At 44.5% G+C, this 23,378-nt stretch overlaps 1 protein-coding gene across 1 annotated transcript; it reads right to left on the bottom strand.

The window, feature by feature from the left end:
* On the bottom strand, positions 1 to 22,264 carry LOC124135741 (stomatin-like protein 2, mitochondrial). Its single transcript, XM_046501261.2, has 11 exons — positions 22,108 to 22,264; positions 19,334 to 19,468; positions 15,575 to 15,674; positions 15,216 to 15,274; positions 14,830 to 14,962; positions 8,050 to 8,106; positions 6,848 to 6,940; positions 2,759 to 2,857; positions 2,533 to 2,612; positions 2,183 to 2,311; positions 1 to 431 (listed from the first exon to the last, which is right to left on the bottom strand). Exons 1-11 carry the CDS (start codon positions 22,150 to 22,152, stop codon positions 231 to 233), a joined length of 1,131 nt encoding a protein of 376 aa, XP_046357217.1. The 5' UTR covers positions 22,153 to 22,264; the 3' UTR covers positions 1 to 230.
* Between the last annotated feature and the right edge of the window lie 1,114 nt (positions 22,265 to 23,378).

The following is a 23,378-nucleotide window of genomic DNA, read 5'->3' on the forward strand; positions in this document are numbered from 1 at the left end:
TTCATACATATATATGGTTTTATTCATACATACAAATATTATACATAGTTTCTGTGACACTCTTATAATCTGCTAGCACTAAAGTGTAAGCCTGGATGCCAGGTTTGTTTCATAGTTTCTGTTTCTGGTCACAAAGAACCAGTTTCCATAGAAACAATTGTCATTATTTCAAGAGTGTAGATTGTTCAAAGTTGAAGTTATCATTCCTCTAACTACTACCACAGAACTCATCAAGAATCTCCCTTGGGCTTCTGAATCTTCTCTATATCCTCCAGTGTTTTGTTTGTCCGTGTCTCCCCTGACTGAGAATCCTCCCTGCTGAATATGTCCCCCTGACTGTAGGAGTCGTCCGATGCCTTGCCGTCCTCCTCTGTCTCCGCCTCCACTGTGTGAGGCTCATGGACAGCTAGGTTCTTGTACACTGCCATGGCCTGAAACATTGTTGTGAATGTGTTATACACAGAGAATAGAGGACACAGCATTCTCAAGAGGAAAAGACCGCACTCTTGTACAAAAATAAACATCATTTTGTCAATGGACTGCTGACAATCCAATCTAGTATATACACGAGTGTGACATATGTGACATATGCAGTCATATGAAAAGTTATATTTCACTGGCATAAAAATGAAAACAAGCATTTTCCCTAGTGTGAAAATAAAAACCAGTATTTTCATGGCCCTGGATTGACGGAACTAGTTTTATCCAGAGCTACCACCCTTGAAATTTGTCTCCATGATCGTTGCTTTGTTGTATCCATGTATACCTGCGCTTTCCCACTGGTGCGCCACAAAACTGCCAGAATATATTTTTTAACAGTTTGATGTTCGTCCATATATGAAGAATCAACAATAAATATTGAAAATTATAAAATCATAATTTTGCGTGTTTTTGTTTTTTAAGTTTTCATGAAGAAGTATTTTGTGTCACTGTAGTGACTGAGAATGCAACTTTACCAGCTGTTGACAAATCTTCAAAAAGGGGGCAAATGTATATAATAAACTAGTTCATGCCTTTTTGTCAAATACAACAACTCGTGACAATATGGTCTTCAAACTTCACACGATGAGATATAGATCGTATGTGATAAAAACATGAAATAGTCTCTATGTTACAGGTTTTTTGGTGCGTAAATGTGGTCTGATTCACTAACTTCCCTAGCAGTCTCCTACCCAAGTACTACTCATACTCAGACATCAAACAATCCCCATTTCTGTCAGGCATTATGACAAGCAGGTTGTTTGGGAACATACCTGTACTTTTTGGTCATGTATTACGACAAGCATGGTGTGAGGGAAGTTGTCTACAGTTTGGACCGGAAGAATCGAGGGGAAACATTTGATATCACAGCTTTCCAGGAAGTAAACTCCTTCCAAAACACTTAAGTCATTAAGAAAAACATTTTCCTGAGGCAAGAGTTTCCACTTTATCGAAGTCTTGTCTCCACCCTTACCACATCAAGCCCACTTTCCTGTGCTAAATATATATGATTGGACTACCGCACACATGGGATGTTTCACAAAATCAACATCCACGACTGTACACCTTCATATGAAAGTGATTTACCACCTGTCTTTGTTGACGCAAATATGTCTTTTTCATCTTTTAAACACACGCCCCCCACCAATGACTGCCTATGTTTTTTGTATCAGGGACTGAATGAAATCGTTAATGTTTTCGTCATCAGATCAACTACATGGTTGCCTATGGTAGTCGCCATCTTTGTGAAGTTATACGAGATAAGAACATCGATCTGTTTCATTATAAGGGTCAAAACTCGTGATCTACACGAGGTGCTAGTGTTGAGGCAAGAAAAGTGGCCTTGAAGGGGAGAAACTAGGCTTTGATATAGGCTAGTGGACACGCTAGCCTTGGGAAGATGTAAGATAGAAAGCAAAGCTTAATTCAGATTAAGTAAGATAACTATATTTGTGGAGAAAACAAGTTGTCTTTTCTGATTTTAGTTTATTTCAAAGAATTCAGCTATTAAAAACATTTCAACATACATCCCGCACTTCAGAGAAAGAGTTACCCCCCCTTGGACATCTTTGTTACTGTTAACCTTAGTTGTTTGAAAACAAGGATGTGACTAAAATGTTGTTGACATTTCAAGTGTTCTGCTGAGACTTACTATTCCATGCTGCATTTAATTGGGTAAAGATTGTGGTGATCTCAATATTACCTGTGCTACAACATTGCTGACATCGCCACTGTTAGAAGGCAGGATCAGTGTGTTGCCCCGCTTCGCCAGGTTACTGAAGGCAGCCACGTACTGCTCCGCGATGTTGTAGGATACTGCATTAATACCTTGCTGCAAGAACAATAAATACAAAATGTCAATTGTCTGTATTTCGGATTGATAAAACTGACCAATACAATTCAGACTTTCACAAGCAAGATAGGATTTTCATATATCTTAAGTAAATGCAGCATTTGTAAATTCTTAACTGATTTCCCTCAATGACATTACAAAAGTAGGATGTATTCCAAGTTTCCACATCTTGGTGATTCATCTTTGAACATTCCACCTACCTTTTGAGTGAGAGCACTTGCCACAACGCTGACTGAGCGGGCTTTAGCCTGAGCCTTTGCTATCAGGGCCTCAGCCTCACCTGTGAGGGGACAGATACTGGCCGTCATTCAACATATTTTACTCTTTGTACTTTACATGGAGGTCTACATATACAACATAATTGTCAGTGTAACCTCTACAAGTGGAATGTTTGTAACCTGTAACCTCCATGTGTCGTTATCTCACCTGTGGCCTGGTTGATCTGCTCAGTCTTGTTGGCCTCCGAGTTTAGGATCCTGGACTGCTTCTTGCCCTCTGCCACATTGATCTCCGCCTCTCGAATACCTGCAACATGGTTATCAGGTCAACAACCAGATCATGTACAGGACCTGGTGAACACACATCAACAACCAGATCATGTACAGGACCTGGGGAACACACATCAACAACCAGATCATGTACAGGACCCGGGGAACACACATCAACAACCAGATCATGTACAGGACCCGGGGAACACACATCAACAACCAGATCATGTACAGGACCCGGGGAACACACATCAACAACCAGATCATGTACAGGGCCCGGGGAACACACATCAACAACCAGATCATGTACAGGACCCGGGGAACACACATCAACAACCAGATCATGTACAGGACCTGGGGAACACACATCAACAACCAGATCATGTACAGGACCCGGGGAACACACATCAACACCCAGATCATGTACAGGAACCGGGGAACACACATCAACAACCAGATCATGTACAGGACCTGGGGAACACACATCAACAACCAGATCATCTAAAGGACCTGGGGAACACACATCAACAACCAGATCATGTACAGGACCTGGGGAACACACATCAACAACCAGATCATGTACAGGAACCGGGGAACACACATCAACAACCAGATCAAGTACAGGAACCGGGGAACACACATCAACAACCAGATCAAGTACAGGAACCGGGGAACACACATCAACAACCAGATCAAGTACAGGAACCGGGGAACACACATCAACAACCAGATCATGTACAGGACCCGGGGAACACACATCAACAACCAGATCATGTACAGGACCTGGGGAACACACATCAACAACCAGATCATGTACAGGACCTGGGGAACACACATCAACAACCAGATCATCTAAAGGACCTGGGGAACACACATCAACAACCAGATCAAGTACAGGAACCGGGGAACACACATCAACAACCAGATCATGTACAGGACCTGGGGAACACACATCAACAACCAGATCATCTACAGGACCCGGGGAACACACATCAACAACCAGATCATGTACAGGACCCGGGGAACACACATCAACAACCAGATCATGTACAGGACCTGGGGAACACACATCAACAACCAGATCATGTACAGGACCTGGGGAACACACATCAACAACCAGATCATGTACAGGACCCGGGGAACACACATCAACAACCAGATCATGTACAGGACCCGGGGAACACACATCAACAACCAGATCATGTACAGGACCCGGGGAACACACATCAACAACCAGATCATGTACAGGGCCCGGGGAACACACATCAACAACCAAATCATGTACAGGACCCGGGGAACACACATCGACAACCAGATCATCTAAAGGACCTGGGGAACACACATCAACAACCAGATCATGTACAGGACCCGGGGAACACACATCAACAACCAGATCATGTACAGGACCCGGGGAACACACATCAACAACCAGATCATGTACAGGACCTGGGGAACACACATCAACAACCAGATCATGTACAGGACCCGGGGAACACACATCAACAACAAGATCATGTACAGGACCTGGGGAACACACATCAACAACCAGATCATGTACAGGACCTGGGGAACACACATCAACAACCAGATCATGTACAGGACCCGGGGAACACACATCAACACCCAGATCATGTACAGGACCCGGGGAACACACATCAACAACCAGATCATCTACAGGACCCGGGGAACACACATCAACAACCAGATCATGTACAGGACATGGTGAACACACATCAACAACCAGATCATGTACAGGACCCGGGGAACACACATCAACAACCAGATCATGTACAGGACCCGGGGAACACACATCAACAACCAGATCATGTACAGGACCCGGAGAACACACATCAACAACCAGATCATGTACAGGGCCCGGGGAACACATATCAACAACCAGATCATGTACAGGACCCGGGGAACACACATCAACAACCAGATCATGTACAGGACCCGGGGAACACACATCAACAACCAGATCATGTACAGGACCCGGGGAACACACATCAACAACCAGATCATGTACAGGGCCCGGGGAACACATATCAACAACCAGATCATGTACAGGACCCGGGGAACACACATCAACAACCAGATCATGTACAGGACCCGGGGAACACACATCAACAACCAGATCATGTACAGGACCCGGGGAACACACATCAACAACCAGATCATGTACAGGACCCGGGGAACACACATCAACAACCAGATCATGTACAGGGCCCGTGGAACACACATCAACAACCAGATCATCTAAAGGACCCGGGGAACACACATCAACAACCAGATCAAGTACAGGACCCGGGGAACACACATCAACAACCAGATCATGTACAGGACCCGGGGAACACACATCAACAACCAGATCATGTACGGGCCCGTGGAACACACATCAACAACCAGATCATGTACAGGACCTGGGGAACACACATCAACAACCAGATCATGTACAGGACCCGGGGAACACACATCAACAACCAGATCATGTACAGGACCCGGGAAAAACACATCAACAACCAGATCATGTACAGGACCCGGGGAACACACATCAACAACAAGATCTTGTACAGGACCCGGGGAACACATATCAACAACCAGATCATGTACAGGACCTGGGGAACACACATCAACAACCAGATCATGTACAGGACCCGGGGAACACACATCAACAACCAGATCATCTAAAGGACCTGGGGAACACACATCAACAACAAGATCATGTACAGGACCCGGGGAACACACATCAACAACAAGATCTTGTACAGGACCTCGGGAACACATATCAACAACCAGATCATCTACAGGACCCGGGGAACACACATCAACAACCAGATCATGTACAGGAACCGGGGAACACATTTTAACAACCAGATATGTATAGGACCCGGGAAAAACACATCAACAACCAGATCATGTACAGGACCCGGGGAACACACATCAACAACAAGATCTTGTACAGGACCCGGGGAACACACATCAACAACCAGATCATCTACAGGACCTGGGGAACACACATCAACAACCAGATCATGTACAGGAACTGGGGAACACACATCAACAACCAGATCATGTACAGGACCCGGGGAACACACATCAACACCCAGATCATGTACAGGACCCGGGGAACACATATCAACAACCAGATCATCTACAGGACCCGGGGAACACACATCAACAACCAGATCATGTACAGGAACCGGGGAACACATTTTAACAACCAGATATGTATAGGACCCGGGGAACACACATCAACAACCAGATCATGTACAGGGCCTGGGGAACACACATCAACAACCAGATCATGTACAGGACCCGGGGAACACACATCAACAACCAAATCATGTACAGGACCCGGGGAACACACATCAACAACCAGATCATGTACAGGGCCCGGGGAACACACATCAATAACCAAATCATGTACAGGACCCGGGGAACACACATCGACAACCAGATCATCTAAAGGACCTGGGGAACACACATCAACAACCAGATCATGTACAGGGCCCGGGGAACACATATCAACAACCAGATCATGTACAGGACCCGGGGAACACACATCAACAACCAGATCATGTACAGGACCCGGGGAACACACATCAACAACCAGATCATGTACAGGACCCGGGGAACACACATCAACAACCAGATCATGTACAGGGCCCGGGGAACACATATCAACAACCAGATCATGTACAGGACCCGGGGAACACACATCAACAACCAGATCATGTACAGGACCCGGGGAACACACATCAACAACCAGATCATGTACAGGACCTGGGGAACACACATCAACAACCAGATCATCTACAGGACCCGGGGAACACACATCAACAACCAGATCATGTACAGGACCTGGGGAACACACATCAACAACCAGATCATGTACAGGACCCGGGGAACACACATCAACAACCAGATCATGTACAGGGCCCGTGGAACACACATCAACAACCAGATCATGTACAGGACCCGGGGAACACACATCAACAACCAGATCATGTACAGGAACTGAACTTACCTTCAGATTCCAAGATGGCTGCCCTTTTCTTTCTCTCAGCTTCAACCTGCATTTGCATAGCTTCCTGAACTCGGGATGGCAGCTTGATGTCCCCTGCAAACACAACAACACTGACGTTTATAAAGGTGGAGGTAAATCATAAGACAATACCAAACAGGCAATCCAATACATTCCTGTCATCATGGCCATGATGCATAATGGCAATTACATCATTTCTTTTTTGCAAAATAACAAATGAAGCATTTACAAATTATGATCATGATTATTCATGTATTACATTACCATAATCCCATTTCTGGTATTCCCTGGCCGTGATATTGCTAAAAGCTGTGTTAAACCATACTCACTCACTTACACATATGGGGGAAGATAACAACCAAATTTGTAGTACGGCTCATCGTCAATAACGCCCACCAATTATTTGGACCCCATTGGTAGCGTTGTAGCGAGGGACCACTGTAGTAATACTTCTGATAATTAGGCTTTAGATTTGCTGATGCAATTATTTGAGAATATGATAAGCTGAAACTCTGTCTTATAAGAAATAATGTGTCCAGTTTTGAAACCAATTCAATTGGTATACATTACAAGAAATTAGAATTACAAACTCTGTAACAGTTGATTATAGCCTGGTAACTTAATGGTATGATGTGTTTGTCCAGCTTTGAGAAACTTAGGGCCCATTCCTGATAGAAACCTAACCCTAATGATAATCATGTCACACAATAAAAGATATAGGTTTCTTCACAAAACACCACAGCAGAAACCCCCCAGGAAACTTTTTAAATACTGCTAACACTGGTAGTTTAGCAATACCATGCATACATGGTATAAATTTCAGCTCAGGCCCTCGTTCCACTAAGTGATCGTAGCTCCAAGGTGGTCGTAACACTTCCTATACAGACTGTTGTAACACTACAATTGCTTTTTGTAGAATGGGGCCCTGACACATGCCTGAACTTGGATACGAATATGATTTCTGAGTGTGTATTTTACAACGTACAGGCACCCTGCAAAGTAACTACAATGACTCAAAAAGTGTCCTTGAAGTTCTTAATCCTGCAAATAATATGATATTAGTCAAGATTTCAGAAGAGCAAAGTCCATTATTCTGTAAAATAATGATGCAATAATTCTAATATTAAATATGGATTTCTCATACGGATTTAGCTTAGATACCCTACAAACTTAGAATGACTTACTGATTTCATACCGCATACATGTGATGCCCCAAGCCTCGGAAGCCTTGTTCAGTGCATCTACAATAATAACACATCATCAGTAACGAAAAATACACAGTAACAACTTAACACATCTGGGGCCTGTTCCACAAAGCAATCTTAGTGCTATGATTGTCGTAAGCCTATGTTAAAGTATGGGAGTTACGATCATCTTAGCGCTAAGATCATTTTGTGGAACGGGGGCCCAGAGCATTTAGTTTATGACCCATGGGTTAACATGGTTTAGACATGGGACAAATTTCTGTAACTGAGACCATTTGATGCTAAAATGGGAACACTGTGATGTTTGTGGTAAAACATCAACACTCATCACTGTCTCCTGCCAATCTGCATGGATGATTTGCTGGTGAGTTGTGATGCAGACAGTGTCCGAAATAACTGCCTGTCCATGGCTGGTAACTTTTCATGAAATTTTCCTCTACCGGCCCGACTGTCTGACAGATAATTTTAAGCCAACTTATACAGCATCTAATACTGATAGTAATTTGTTCACTAAAAGTTCAAAATGCCCCACACGTCTTGAGTATTGTCACTGAACATGTTCATCAACATTTCTGAAAATCATGTAAGACCTAACGGTGGTGCATCACTCCCTAGTTGAATTGTGATGTGCTGTCTGACAGTGGGAGCTTACCATTTACACCAAGTTTGTCACATGCAGTCAGAAACAACCTTTTTTTTATCTTTTGCAAAGATTTATCATGCTGATTAACATGTTCAAGAGAAAGTATCTTAAGGTGAAAGCTTCCACAGTTACTATACTAAATCTCATTTTAGTGTACTGTCTTGTTAAAAAGACACTGGCACGATAAAGAGCTCTTTCTGAGTCATATGGTCAGCTGTTTGTTTAAAATTAGTAAAATCTAAATATTTTTTACATTTGTATACTTATCCTGCATTACTCCGTATTGCATTTACTGCTGTCTTTGACAGAGAGACAAACTGTGTGAGATCCAGCTGCTGAAGAAAGTTGTCCCAACCAGCCCAGGAGGCAGCGCCCTCTCACAGTCGGCACGTGACCCGGAAGTCATGACGTCACACCAAAAGACATAACTGCTTTAAACATAACATCTGAAACTTCGTGGGGAGGTAGCGTAGCGAAAGGGAGGGCACTTAGACTTCGTAATGCAGGATAAGTATACAAATGTAAAAAATATTTAGATTTTACTAAATTTTTTAACTTATCCTGCATTACTCTGTATTGCATCTTTATCAGACGGCATGGCCGGTGGGCATACCTGCAGATGTGAACCATATTAAACCCTCGTCAAGGTCCGATGAATCCGCACCGCATACAAGTGATGACCGGAACATCTACGACCATTCCTGTCTTCAGGAAACAACAGTCGATGCAAAAACGAAACGCCCGAATAGGTAACCGAAATACAATGAAGCGTGTAGCCAAAATATATAACCTACCGAAGAGCGAAAGCGAAACGCAGTAGAGCCCTCTAATCTGAGGCGATAAACACCAGAGAGTTCGACGGGCCCCGCTCGGGGAATCGAAGAATCAGCGGCGTCGGCGGCAAAATCTACGACCAATCCCAAGAGCGAATGCGAAACACAGGAGAGCCCTCTAGGCTGGAGGCAAGGAACACCGGTGAGGTCGACGGGCACCGCTCAGGTATCAGAGAAGCAGCGGCGTTGGCGTCGACGCCGGCGCCGGTGTCCACATCAACTACCATTCATGTCGTCAGGAAATGAGAGTTGATGCAAAAAGTAAAACCCGGATAGGTGACAGCAATAGAATGAGTCGGGTAACCCAAAACTAAAACTGACCTAAGAGCGAATGCGGAACGCAAGAGAGCCGTCTCGTCTGGGGTGATAAACACCAGAGAGGTCGACGGGCCCCGCTCAGGATATCGGAGAATCAGTGGCGTCGGAGATAGATGACCTGTTGGGCTACAACCAGGGACCAAAACTGTGAACGCCGGCGACAACTTTCAAGGCTACATCACGGAAGTAGTGGTTGGTGAAGGCGGTGTCCGATCGCCACGAACATGCTTCCCTGAACGACTGGATGGAACAGTATACCGTGAAGAACCAGTGTAAATACGATCGCCCTGATCTCATTTTATTTCAGGTGATAGCCTTTGGGGGGAGGGTCCAATCCGGCGGCTCATAAGCTTTAAGGATGACCGCCCGGAGCCACAGGGAAAAGTATTCCGGCTGACCAACGACTGCGACGAAGGGGAGACCGGCAGAAAAAGGTGTTTCCTAGACTTGCGGCAGTCTTTAGATCGTAGAATAACCTTCAGTGCCCTTACTGGGCATAATGACGCTCATCCTCATCCTCTGCTGCCACACTGGACGAGGGGGGAGGGGACAAGGAATGATCTATCAGGCTGTCCTGGGAGTTGAGTCTTTACGCTGACGTCCCAGTACGGTCCATGATGAACGGCGCGCTGGGTACCGCATTCGAACCGGGCACGGGAGACGTCGAGGGCGTGCTGTACATGGACTCGAGCGGCAGTAGTCAAAACCAGTAGAAACACCCGTCTTCTACTTAAGGTCGTAGAAGGAAGACGAGGGGAGTGGTTCGAAGGGCGTTGAAGACCACATTCAGATCCAACGCAGGCGGTCCGAACTTGGCCTTCAGGTCTTCAAGACTGAACAAGCGCAGCCAGGCCCGTAGGTCGGGAATTTTCGTCTTTCTCTGCAGGTGTGTCAGGCGTGCATAAGGTTGGACCACACCGAAAGTTCCAGGGGTTGTCTCTGGCTATGTTTCGGAGGTCGATAACCCAACTTCTGGCTGACCAATAAGGCGAGACCAAAGTCAATGGCAGGGGTCGAGTGGCCTGGATCTCTGAAGAACCGTGGGAGGGAGAACCGGAGTCAGAAAAGCGTACGCTCGTAATCCTTCTCAGGAACGATGGAAGGCTTCGACTGCCACAGCGGTCGTATCCAGCACAGATGGAATGGAAGACGACAGCTGGCCACATTCAGATATGAGGCAAACAGATCTAGGGTTGGGGTGTTTCACATAGTCTGGCCCGAGGCGCCTTTAAAGCCGAAGATGGTGATTCTCGGGGGCGCCGGTCGAGTTTGTAGTGCCGGGAGAGGGGCGAGTACTCTGGGTCCGCAAACACCACACTACGGTGACGTCGTCAGTGGACACGATCAACAGGGCGTGACCGAGAATGCACTGTCAGCAAGTGACGTCCTGGATAAGCCTTTATCTCGAGGCTGTTGCTGTTGCTGTCAATGAACTGTGTGAGAGACGATCAAGTGGTGTACCCGAGTTTTGCGATAAAACACAGAACCCCATGGGTGTCGTGGAAAACCCGGGGAGCGCCGAGGAAGAGTCTCTTTCAGGAACGCTGGCGCTAGGGTAGGGTAGAACAGCGTTGATGTCTGCGATGTCGACGAAGTAAACTCTTTGTAAGTGGATGTCGTCGTCGAATCTGATACAGACGCTTTTCACATGACGCTCTGTTTCGATGGAAACCCGCAGGTCATCTCTCCGGAATCATAGCGCTTTAAACGACGGGATTATGGATAACGTCTCAGTAGGCAAGTTGAATCAGACCAACTGTCTATTGGTTGAGTGAGTGAGTATGGTTTTACGCCGCTTTTAGCAATATTCCAGCAATATCACGGCGGGGGACACCAGAAATGGGCTTCACACATTGTACCCATGTCGGGAATCGAACCCGGGTCGTCGGCGTGACGAGCGAACGCTTTAACCACTAGGCTACCAGACCGCCCCGTCTATTGGTTGAAATGATTCTACCCAGGAAGTAGAACGATAGTCACGATCCCGAAGACCGACGGGAGAGTAGCGACAGAAGCGGCGACAGTTGTTTCACCATGCTTCTCCGTGTGACGAGTTATGAGATGGCAGCAAGAGAAGAGGGCAGTGGCGCCGGGGAGGCGATTGCCGATGGTGCCCCTTAAGCCGCAGTAGAAGATCGGATAGTCGGCTCGTTGATCTGAGCTTGATAAAGCTTGTTGATCTGGGCGCCGGAGGTCATCTTAGGCGCCTGATATATCATAGGCGCTTCTTCCGTAACTCTTGAGGCGCCGGAGTAGTCAGAGGCGCCAGAGACATTAGGGCCGTCGAAGATCTTGAGATCAAAGACCTCAGAGGCGCCGGGAGCGCGGAAGACATCAGAGGATGCGGAGGCGCCGGAGCGCGGAGACATCAGAGGCGCCACGACATCGGAGGCGCTGAGACATCAGAGGCGCCGGGTCATCGGAGGCGCCGAGACATCAGAGGCGCCGGGAGCGCCGGGAGCGCCGGGAGCGCCGGAGGCACCGGGACATCAGAGGCGCCGGGAGCGCCGGGACATCAGAGGCTCCGGGAGCGCCGGGAGCGCCGGGAGCGCAGGGACATCAGAGGCGCTGAGACATCGGAGGCGACGGGGGCGCCGAGACATCGGCGGCACCGGAGACATCAGCGTTGACGGTGTTGGATACCGTGAACGGTCGTATGTCGTGCCAGGGGAGGCAGACTCTACGTTAGGAGCGCTGGAGCTGCCGGTGGAGTAGGAGACCGTGAACGGTCGTATGTCGTGCCATGGGAGGCAGACTCTACGTTGGGAGCGCTGGAGCCGCCGGTGGAGTAGGAGACCGTGAACGGTCGTATGTCGTGCCATGGGAGGCAGACTCTACGTTGGGAGCCGCCGTGAAGCTCCGCTGAGCGCTGCTGCCGTCAACATAGGTAGGGGTCGACGAGCACGTTGAGCGAGGTGTGTCCTGGATACTCGCATGAGCTGAAGGATCACAGCGACGAATGACTGCAACATCGGCACTGCCTTGTGAAAGTACAGGGCGTCGTACAATCACGGCAGAAAGGGGCGGCCCCGACCAGATTTGTTCCCGCGGCAACAAGTGCAGCGAGGCAGAAAATCTGGAATTTAAGCAAAACATAACTATGTGGCAAAGCCACAAAGTGCGGGAAGCATAATGTGATTCAGAAACTTTGTATTTCAATGAAGTTTATGAGATCAAACAATGACGCTAAAAGGTAGAGAAAAAGCATAGCTTTAAGCAAACACATAACCATGTGGCCAATCACAAAGTATGGGAAGCATAATGTGATTCAGAAACTTTGTATTTCAATGAAGTTTATGAGATCAAACAATGACGCTAAAAGGTAGCGAAAAAGCATAGCTTTAAGCAAACACATAACCATGTGGCCAATCACAAAGTATGGGAAGCATAATGTGATTCAGAAACTTTGTATTTCAATGAAGTTTATGAGATCAAACAATGACGCTAAAAGGTAGCGAAAAAGCATAGCTTTAAGCAAACACATAACCATGTGGCCAATCACAAAGTATGGGAAGCATAATGTGATTCAGAAACTTTGTATTTCAATGAAGTTTATGAGATCAAACAATGACGCTAAAAGGTAGCGAAAAAGCATAGCTTTAAGCAAACACATAACCATGTGGCCAATCACAAAGTATGGGAAGCATAATGTGATTCAGAAACTTTGTATTTCAATGAAGTTTATGAGATCAAACAATGACGCTAAAAGGTAGCGAAAAAGCATAGCTTTAAGCAAACACATAACCATGTGGCCAATCACAAAGTATGGGAAGCATAATGTGATTCAGAAACTTTGTATTTCAATGAAGTTTATGAGATCAAACAATGACGCTAAAAGGTAGCGAAAAAGCATAGCTTTAAGCAAACACATAACCATGTGGCCAATCACAAAGTATGGGAAGCATAATGTGATTCAGAAACTTTGTATTTCAATGAAGTTTATGAGATCAAACAATGACGCTAAAAGGTAGCGAAAAAGCATAGCTTTAAGCAAACACATAACCATGTGGCCAATCACAAAGTATGGGAAGCATAATGTGATTCAGAAACTTTGTATTTCAATGAAGTTTATGAGATCAAACAATGACGCTAAAAGGTAGCGAAAAAGCATAGCTTTAAGCAAACACATAACCATGTGGCCAATCACAAAGTATGGGAAGCATAAAGTAACTCAAAAAACAGTATATTTTATTAAAGTTTATGAGATAAACAAGTACGCTAAAAGGTAGCGAAAAGGCAAATCCTTAAGCAAACACGTAACCATGTGGCAAAACCACAGAGTACGGGAGACATAATGTAACTCAAAAACTTCGTATTATATTGAAGTTTATGAGAAAAAACAATTACGCTGAGAGGTAGCGAAAAGGCAAGGCTTTAAGCACACCAAAACAACATACATAAATGTAATGTATTACCCAAGCCAAAGAGAGAATTCAAAACGCAGAACACGACATTACGTGGCCACGTGGTGAATGGCCAAAATGGCGGGAAAGAAAACAAAATGGCGGGAACAACATTGCGCCCGTAAATTACTGTGACGTGAGCCACAGACGAGCGATAAACGTTACAATTTACGAATGGGAAGACCCTAAGGTCACGGCCCATAACAGGTAACAATGTAGCAGCATATAATGAATGTAGAAACACGCAAAATATAAAAAACAAGTAATAAGCTTTAATTTCCACAAGGGATACAAAGTACGTCCGTCCGTGGAGGTGACAAAGCAGTTATGTCTTTTGGTGTGACGTCATGACTTCCGGGTCACGTGCCGACTGTGAGAGGGCGCTGCCTCCTGGGCTGGTTGGGACAACTTTCTTCAGCAGCTGGATCTCACACAGTTCGTCTCTCTGTCAAAGACAGCAGTAAATGCAATACAGAGTAATGCAGGATAAGTTAAAAAATGAAAACTATATGATCCTGACCATGTGAAAATGACAAAGATACTATAGTAATGAATGACATACCGACTATGAGCACATTGAGAGATTCTCTCTCCCTGAACACTGTGTCCAGAGCAATCTTCCCTATCTCGGATCTCATGGTGGTCTGTGCTAGCTGTGTGATGGCATACTCAGGATCTTCCACTCCATAGCTGGCCTGGAAGTGACACAAGAACCATGTACACATACATTACACCAACTGGCAAGACGTAACTCACTGACTCATCAGTCACGCCACAACACGGCAGCTCTATGTGGACATACTTTGGATGGTTTATCAGTACCATGCGTACTGAATGTTTCAAGTGACTCAACCAGAACATAAACATCATAAATGATCTAAATTGATATCAGTCCACATTTGCCTAATTCTGGATTTGAGGACTGGTTGTGAAGATTAAAAAACTTACCTTATATGGTTCAGTGACTCTCAGATACAACACAGCATCCATTGTCAGAGTAACATTGTCTGAAATGACGAAGGTAACAACTGACGACCACAAACAATGGTAAACACGGTAAAACACCAAAGATGCTTACTATTAAATATGCTGAAAATTAAACTACCGTAGTAAAACACAGCAAACACTTACAGACAATAACTTGAAGTATCTAGAAAGTGCACAAATGCCGAATCAACATGGCAACCAACACTATCCTAATGAAAACATTGAATTACAACAATATGATCATTTCTCTTTTCATGGTGATGATATGGCTGTAGCTGTAGTTTGTAAATGTTGATTTACCTCCCCTAAATGGCTATTACCTAGTGTTATGGCAGCTTGGTGAGGAACATCAATAGCTATTTCCTTGAGGCTCTGTACATACTTAATTGAATCCACGACTGGTAAAATGAAGTTTAAACCCTGAAATGAGGAAAGTAAATGCTAGAATTTATGTATGAATAATGTAATGCTTTTCTACCTAACTGACACTACACAGTGCTTTAGATCCCTACGTTATACAAACAGACAGTACTGGAACGAAGAGACAGTTTAAACAGACTACAGCCTGTGCCCCGGCATCCAGGAGTTATCCCCCTTGGCCCCTACTCCCTCATATTTATCACTGTATGACAGCAGGCACAGCGTAGACAGTGGTGCCTGAACAGAGCAGAGGGTGAGTTCGACGTAACAGGCAGGTCATGAAACTGCTGATCAGGTTGACCCGGAAGTTGATTTTTGGTGACACATTCCCAAGAAAGAGCAAGGTGAACCAGGCCGTGAGGTCGCTGGTTGAACCTGACCTGGGTGACAACCACGGTATGAAACTCACTAACCCTGGCCTCCTTGGCAATCACAAGGAAAAGGCAAGTCTTCATTGGGAGATCTTCATACGCGGCAGACGCAAGCAGTTCATACGGGGCCTGGAGTAAGTCACGTAGAATAACATTGAGATCCCAAGCTGGAGGACGGAACTAAGTCTGATGTCTACCTCCCAAGCAGCCGTGTCCGGGACAGGAGACACTTACAAAGGCTATTTGTGGTTGCTGACTGTGGAGAAAAGACAGACATTGGAAGTCCACAGGTGGTCGCACAAGAACATGAAGGCCTCCAGGAGGAGCATCCACTCTGTTGGGGACGGACGATCTGGTCCGGACAGGGAGTCTGCTAACAAGTTGTGACATCACGGAACGTGACGGGGCCCGGATCAGAAGAGGGAGTCCCTTGGTCAGATGAAACAGTCCTGGGAATCAATGCACTTGGGTTCAGAGGTGCTGACGAGGGAGGTGCTATCAATGGGAGGCAAGACGTTAGCACAGTCCATAGAGTAGACGGGTAATGCTCCAGAATTCTGAATAGATGGCTGAACAGGAAGGGCCTTAATGGCAGCATCCAGTGATCGGGCCAAAATGTTGTTCCGACATCCAAGTGGCTGTGATTAGACAGATGAGGCGAAGGTATGGCCTGGCGACAGGACGGCGACTGATGGCAATGTCCCGGCGATAACTGGCGACAGCGGTTGTGAAACGCATCTGGGAAGTCATCAGGTGTAAAAGATCTACTTGTGCAGGGGGGTGAGGAAGACCCGAAGGAACCGTCAGCAACGAAGAGGAAGTCTCCGAAGTCATAGCAGGAGGTGGAGGGGCCGGCTCTGATGGTAGGGGAGAAGACAGTAACGGAGGAGAAGGGCCTGGCATCTTCTTCTGTTTCGCAAGTTGTTTCAAGTGCTTAACAAGAGCCTTTTTGAAAGATGCAAATTCTTGACATAAGAGAGCAAACAGAGCATTGATTGTCAAAAGAACATGCAGGGTGGCAGTTAGGGCAAATATGATGTGGGTATTTCCCCGACTTGGGACGTTTACACAAAGAACAATTCATAGAATACATTCTGCTAAAAATGTAATACATATCAAGTAAAACACATTACTGGAAAACAGGAGAACCAAGCACTCAAACACAACCATAATGTGGAGAGTGGCTGGTAGTGAAACCAAAAACATACAAGAGCTGGCTGAAAAGTTCTAAGCCTAACTAAGACCCGTACCAAGTTGATGGTTTTCATTTATTTCTCCACATAGTCCCCTTCCAGGTTTACACACTTTTGCCAGCGATGCTGCAAGGCCCGGATGCCGGTCTAGAAGAAATTTTCTTCAGCCAGCCTTAAAAAGTCATTCACAGCGGAAATGACGTCATCATTACTAGGAAAATGGCGACCGGCTAGTTCCTTTTTCGTTTTGGGAAACAGGTGGAAGTCTGACGGGGCCAAATCGGGTGAATAAGGGGGATGGTCAATGCGTTCGAAGCCACAATCATGGATCGCTGACATGGCAACCACCAGTTTCTGAACAGGAGCATTGTCATGGTGGAACAGGACTCCTTTAGTGAGCATTCCCCATCGCTCAGCTTTGATAGCTTCACGCAACTGTCTAAGTAGGTCAGCATAATATCTTCCATTGATAGTCTGGCCTTTTTCAAGATAGTCAATCAGCAGAATACCCTTGGAATCCCAAAAGACTGAAGCCATCACCTTTCCAGCAGAAGGAACCGACTTGGCTTTTTGGAGGGCTGGTGATTCCGGATGCTTCCATTATTTAGACTGAATTTTGGTTTCTGGTTGAAAGTGATGAATCCAGGTCTCATCCATGGTTACTAATCAGGCCAAAAAATCATCGGGATCTGCTTCAAAACGGCATAAATTGTCACGGGACGTCAGGAATCTGACACATTTCTGATCCGCTGTCAAGAGCTTTGGCACCCATCTTGCAGAAACTTTTGTCATTCCCAACTTGTTGGTGATAATGTGCTCAACCCTCTCATGAGAGATGCCCACTGGCAATATGTCGAGTGGTCAATTGTTGATCAGCCATCACCATGTCATGCACCCGGGTAATGGTTGCTGTTGAAGGCCTTCCTGGACGCGGGTCATCGTCAAGGCTCTCTCTGCCACGCTTGAATTCCGCAGCCCACTTCCTTACAGTGGAAAAGGAAGGGGCATCATCCCCTAAAGTGGAGACCATGTCAGCATGTTTCTGTGTTGGAGTTAGCCCTTTCAGTTGCAGGTACTTGATGACTGCCCTATAGCCAGTTTTGTCCATTTCTGGTGATTTCAATGGGTAGGTTCACAAGATGGTCAGGTACAAAGACAATAATAACACTACAGTTGCAGTTCTTATGTCTATGATTCATTAAATGATTGTACTTGTTGGTGGCAAAAGTTTGTTTCAATCCGATTGAGATATCCCACTTAGGCTTAGGACTTTTCAGCCAGCCCTCGTATTTTGCCTAATTAATAGGAAATATGTCAACAGAAATCCATTATCCTTAAAATATATGAGAGATAGTTGAGAAAACTATTGCAAAAACTACATTAATCTGCTAACCTCATAAACGTGAGAGGCACGAAAATAGTGCTAAGTTATGTGACAATGAACAAAAGTCATAGACTGAAGACAAAACAAGTTCCAATAATGTGTCTGTCGGCAAGGCAGACAGAGAAGAATATGAGGGAGTAGGGGTCAAGGGGGATAACTTGTGGATGCCAGGGCACTGGCTATAGTCTGTTTCAACTGTCTCTCCATTCCAGTACTGTCGGTAGGGAAGCTAAAGCACTGTGTGGTGTCAGCTAAGGTATAACATGTAGTTTATTTAACTACACACTGGCATAACTTTGTCCAGTTTTCCTGATAATTATTGGACTTACAGATGTTCCCAAATACACTGGAGGATCAGTGGTTGGAATATAAAATAAGGTAATAAAAACATGATTCCTGAGTCATTGTCAAATGGTGAAATAAAGAGAAAATGGAAATTTGTTTTGAAAAAATGACGATTCAAAGGGTTAAATCGGTACTAGTTATGATCTTCATTTCATAGTAAATTATGCATGACATATTGCTACATACATTTCTATCCTGAGAATGACAATATATCACACTGCTGTGAATAACAATGTTATCAAACTCCTACCTTGCCTGTGCTTCCTGGATAACATCATGAAACTGTAGCATAGCCATTTGTTCATGTTGTCAGCATGCTTAATCATGTTAATAAAACAATTTCCAAATAAAACTGAAATGGTTTACCGGTTGTAGTTTTCGTTGATATTTCCCAAATCTTTCAATGATCCATGCTTCTTGTTGTGGTACAAACAAGATAACCGTATTCCATGGAAGACTAGACCTGAAACGTGCTTGTTGACGAGTGTGGCGTATGACTTGCTGAAAAAACAATAAACATAATAAACATGACTAAAATAATGAATATGCATGCAATGCATTATTCAGATTCCGACATTATTAACATAATTAAGAATGTTCTGCCCTCAAGGCTAACCTTGAAGCATGACCATGATGACGGCACCTCGTTTTGATCTTGTCAGTGAGTGAGTATGGTTTTACCCCCCTTTTTAGTTTTAGCAACATTCCAGCAATATCACAACAGAATTTACATGAATCTATCCAGAGGGAACATTACAAGCAGCCAACAAGAGATCAGGTAAGGCTGGAGTGTTTAGTAAACTGGACCTATCACCAGGGATCTGGCAGCTGAAAACTGAATGAGTAGAGCTTGCTTTTCATTACATTCAATACACCTTTTAGATTGTACATATATACCTGAGATTACCTTCCCAGATAGCACACCATCACCTGCCCACCACCATCCCAATCATCAGCCCACCTTCAGGCCGATGAAGTTTTGCCCATCGGATTGTCATCGGCCTGACGTCATATACAATTATTGGCCCAGTATCGGCCCAACATCGGCAATTATTATCAGCTCAGCATCGGATTTACAATGACTGCTTGGACGTTTAGTATTTTTGCCATTCACTATACTAGATGACAATTCTTGATTTTCTTCCAACTAAATGCACAAATTATGAAACAAAAAGTCAACAACTTGAAATCATAACTTAGAATTACATAACACCTTTGCAATACTGGTAACCAATATCTTAAAAAATAGTCCAAAACATCCAAATTGGTTTTCTAACTTTTCATCAGTTCATTAGTTTCTTCATCAGACATTGCCTAAATCTCAGGTAGGTCCCAATTTCTAAAGGCTGATGTTCTGTAGAGTAATTTGCCAACAGCAGTCAATACTGATAACATCTTATTATTTCATGTAAATTATGCCACAACAGAACTTTTCCTGGTGTAGTGTTAGGGCACATAAAACTAAACATTTCCAAAGCTTTGGCTCTGATATTAAAGTTATGAAGAGTAAAAGAAAAATTAAAATAATAATTAAATTTTAAAAAGATAATCATTTTAGACCATGGTTAATATTTACACAAGACCTTGAAAACCAAGAAAATCAATTTGAAGTAATATAAATACATCTCCCAGTACGAAACAATAGAACTGCTTACTGTACGTATGTCTTTGAACCCCAATACATGTGTTATTAATACATATAAAAACTGATGTAGGTGTGCTAGCTGGGCTTTTGGCATATCTAGTGCACAAGAGGTCAACCACAGCTGTTTGAAAGTATCCCTGGAGTTGACACTAGTGTGAATGATAAGAACCAGTGATGCAGGGCATGAAAGCAGATGTTCTAGAAAAGTGTTGGCTTGAAGCTCAACAAAAAGAGGAATGTGAGTTTGGTGTATCTGAACTTAAATTCCAGGGTGACAGGGTACCTAAAGATGATCAGAGATTATGTCTACCACTGGACCATGAGCACTCTCACATGTAATCAGTGCTTGTTTAACGGGCCATTAACACACCTTTAACTGTGCAATTAAGTAAACAATGAATTGAGCATGCGTGTGACATCACGCTCGGCCCTCCCATTCATCTTTTCTTGAAGCTACACCCACCATTGTTTGTATGAACATGACGAACCATTAGAGCTAGGCTATGGTGTATGATGATGTATTTCACATCACGTTCTATGCGATCACTCTCGTGATTTCTTTAATTGGATTTCCCAGGATTAACGCTTTGAAAAGGTAAGAATTTCTAGCTAACCCTTGCCCTAAGCAGGCTAACGCTAAGGATCGAAAAAGGGTGTTGGATCGTAAAGACGTGTCAGTTTCCCTAAGACCGAAAAGGGGAGTTCGATCGTAAGAGAGAGTCACTGGAGCGTGAGCCATGGTAGTGAGACAGCGGTCATGCTATAGCATGGTAACTGAGCGGATGGTAGCGCTCGGGCTGTGCCCAGTGAACAGCATTGTATCCACATGCCATAGCTGGCACGGGTGGCCCGGTCATCTAAGGCGCCGCGATTCGCTGTGCAGAGTTGCGTCCCTTGGGCACGCCAGAAACCTATGATTGTGGGTTCGAATCCAGGCTCGCCCTGATTATGTGTCTAGGTTTATAAGCACAATATCCATGCTCGTGGGTTTTACCGAAATGGTAAACGTCTGAGACCTGCATCACTTCGGGCTTTCCTAACCCATTAAAGCTGACACGCCGCGATATAACTGGAATACTGTTGAAAGCTGCCTTAAACTCAACTCACTCACTTACTCAACATGACTTTCTGTAAGGTGGTCTAAAAGTGATTGAAAGAAAAAAGGGAAAGATGAGCTAGCTCAAGGCCAGCTGTCAGAAACCACTTATAAGCGACCTTCAATTTCACAATCTGCACTTGCAGATCTATATCGGGGTACGACGATACACTAGCTCAGCCAGGCTACAAGGTTTGACAGTTTAGATACAATGCAGCTCAGGATATAATGACGCTCAATATATCTTGAATGGGTTTGGGATTTTAGGCTAGTTTTCTACGTTGTCCCGAATGACTGAATAATAACATGCACATGGTACTTCGAAGACACAACTCCGAGCAACGCATGTCACATTAAAGTGAGAGAATAAATTATTTCTTGTATGACACCATAACATACCTGAAGCAACCTAGATGTTCTCGGACTTGCAACACTGCGAATCATTGTTGCAAACTTCGTTTACGATCTTCACCTGTCCCGTGTACTAGGCCGGTTCAATGTGTTCAATGTGACAATTACTTCCGGTAAGACAGGCTAGGTCCGAGCTAAATTTTTGTGGCAAACCTATTGGTCATGTTAAAAACAAGGCATTATTTGATTGGATAGGAGATTACACGCAAAAATGTGATGCAAATCAGCTTTTAAGTTGCATACCAAATCTCGTAACAAAAAGGCTTTTCATCCCATGCAAAGTCATTTGATATTGACAATGTTTTTAGGTAAATGAGTAGACAGTCTTGAGGGTGATAGGAAGTCATAATTGTGCACTCTATTATATGATCTGACATATGTAGACTCAGTGGTACAGTGGTCAAATCTTCAAAAGACGTATATATACATGTACCCACATACGCCTTTGATGGTAAAATGTTTTGTGTTTCCAGAGAACAATAATAACAACTTATAAGCGATTGGGACAAAAAGTGACAATCAAACAAATATTTTTGTTTAAATTCACATGTTTAAACCACATGCTTTTTTCTAGGGAGTTGAAGTATATATGTACACTCGAGTTCAATATGTGTGTATATAGATTACATCATATGTTCACTATTCTCGACAGGCGCCGCTTTACTATATAATGTCAATATACATAATTATTGTTAATATATAATCGATTTTATATTTGTATATAATTAAATCATTCCTAGATTTATTGATAACTAATAACCGAATTTGTGATGTCAATTATTCACTTCTCGGTACGTTATATATACGTCTTTGGTGCACATAATACCACAGTAAATTAGCTGATAGCAAAGACGTACCTACCTACCTACCTACCTACCTACCTACCTACCTACCTACCTACCTACCTACCTACCTACCTACCTACCTACCTACCTACCTACCTACCTACCTACCTACACCGCCTCCGTGGTCTAATGGTAGAGCGTCCGCCCGGAGAGCGTAAGGTCCGGGGTTCGATCCCCGGCCGCGTCATACCAAAAGACGTTAAAAGATGGTACTTGTTGTTACCCTGCCTGGCTAAAACAAGGACTGGTCGGCTCGGAGTCAGTATACTGTGTCTGAGTTGGGAATTCATGTTAAACTGCGGCATGGTATCTCAGTGAGCTAGCACTATAATTCGGCATCAGTCCGGACTAGTACAAGCAGCCACACAAACACACACACACACACACGTACATGCAGAAAGGTCAAGGGATCCG

This window comes from Haliotis rufescens, unplaced genomic scaffold (genome assembly GCF_023055435.1).
Source record: "Haliotis rufescens isolate VD_foot unplaced genomic scaffold, xgHalRufe1.0.p SCAF_1, whole genome shotgun sequence".
NCBI classification, from domain to species: Eukaryota; Metazoa; Mollusca; class Gastropoda; order Lepetellida; family Haliotidae; genus Haliotis; species Haliotis rufescens.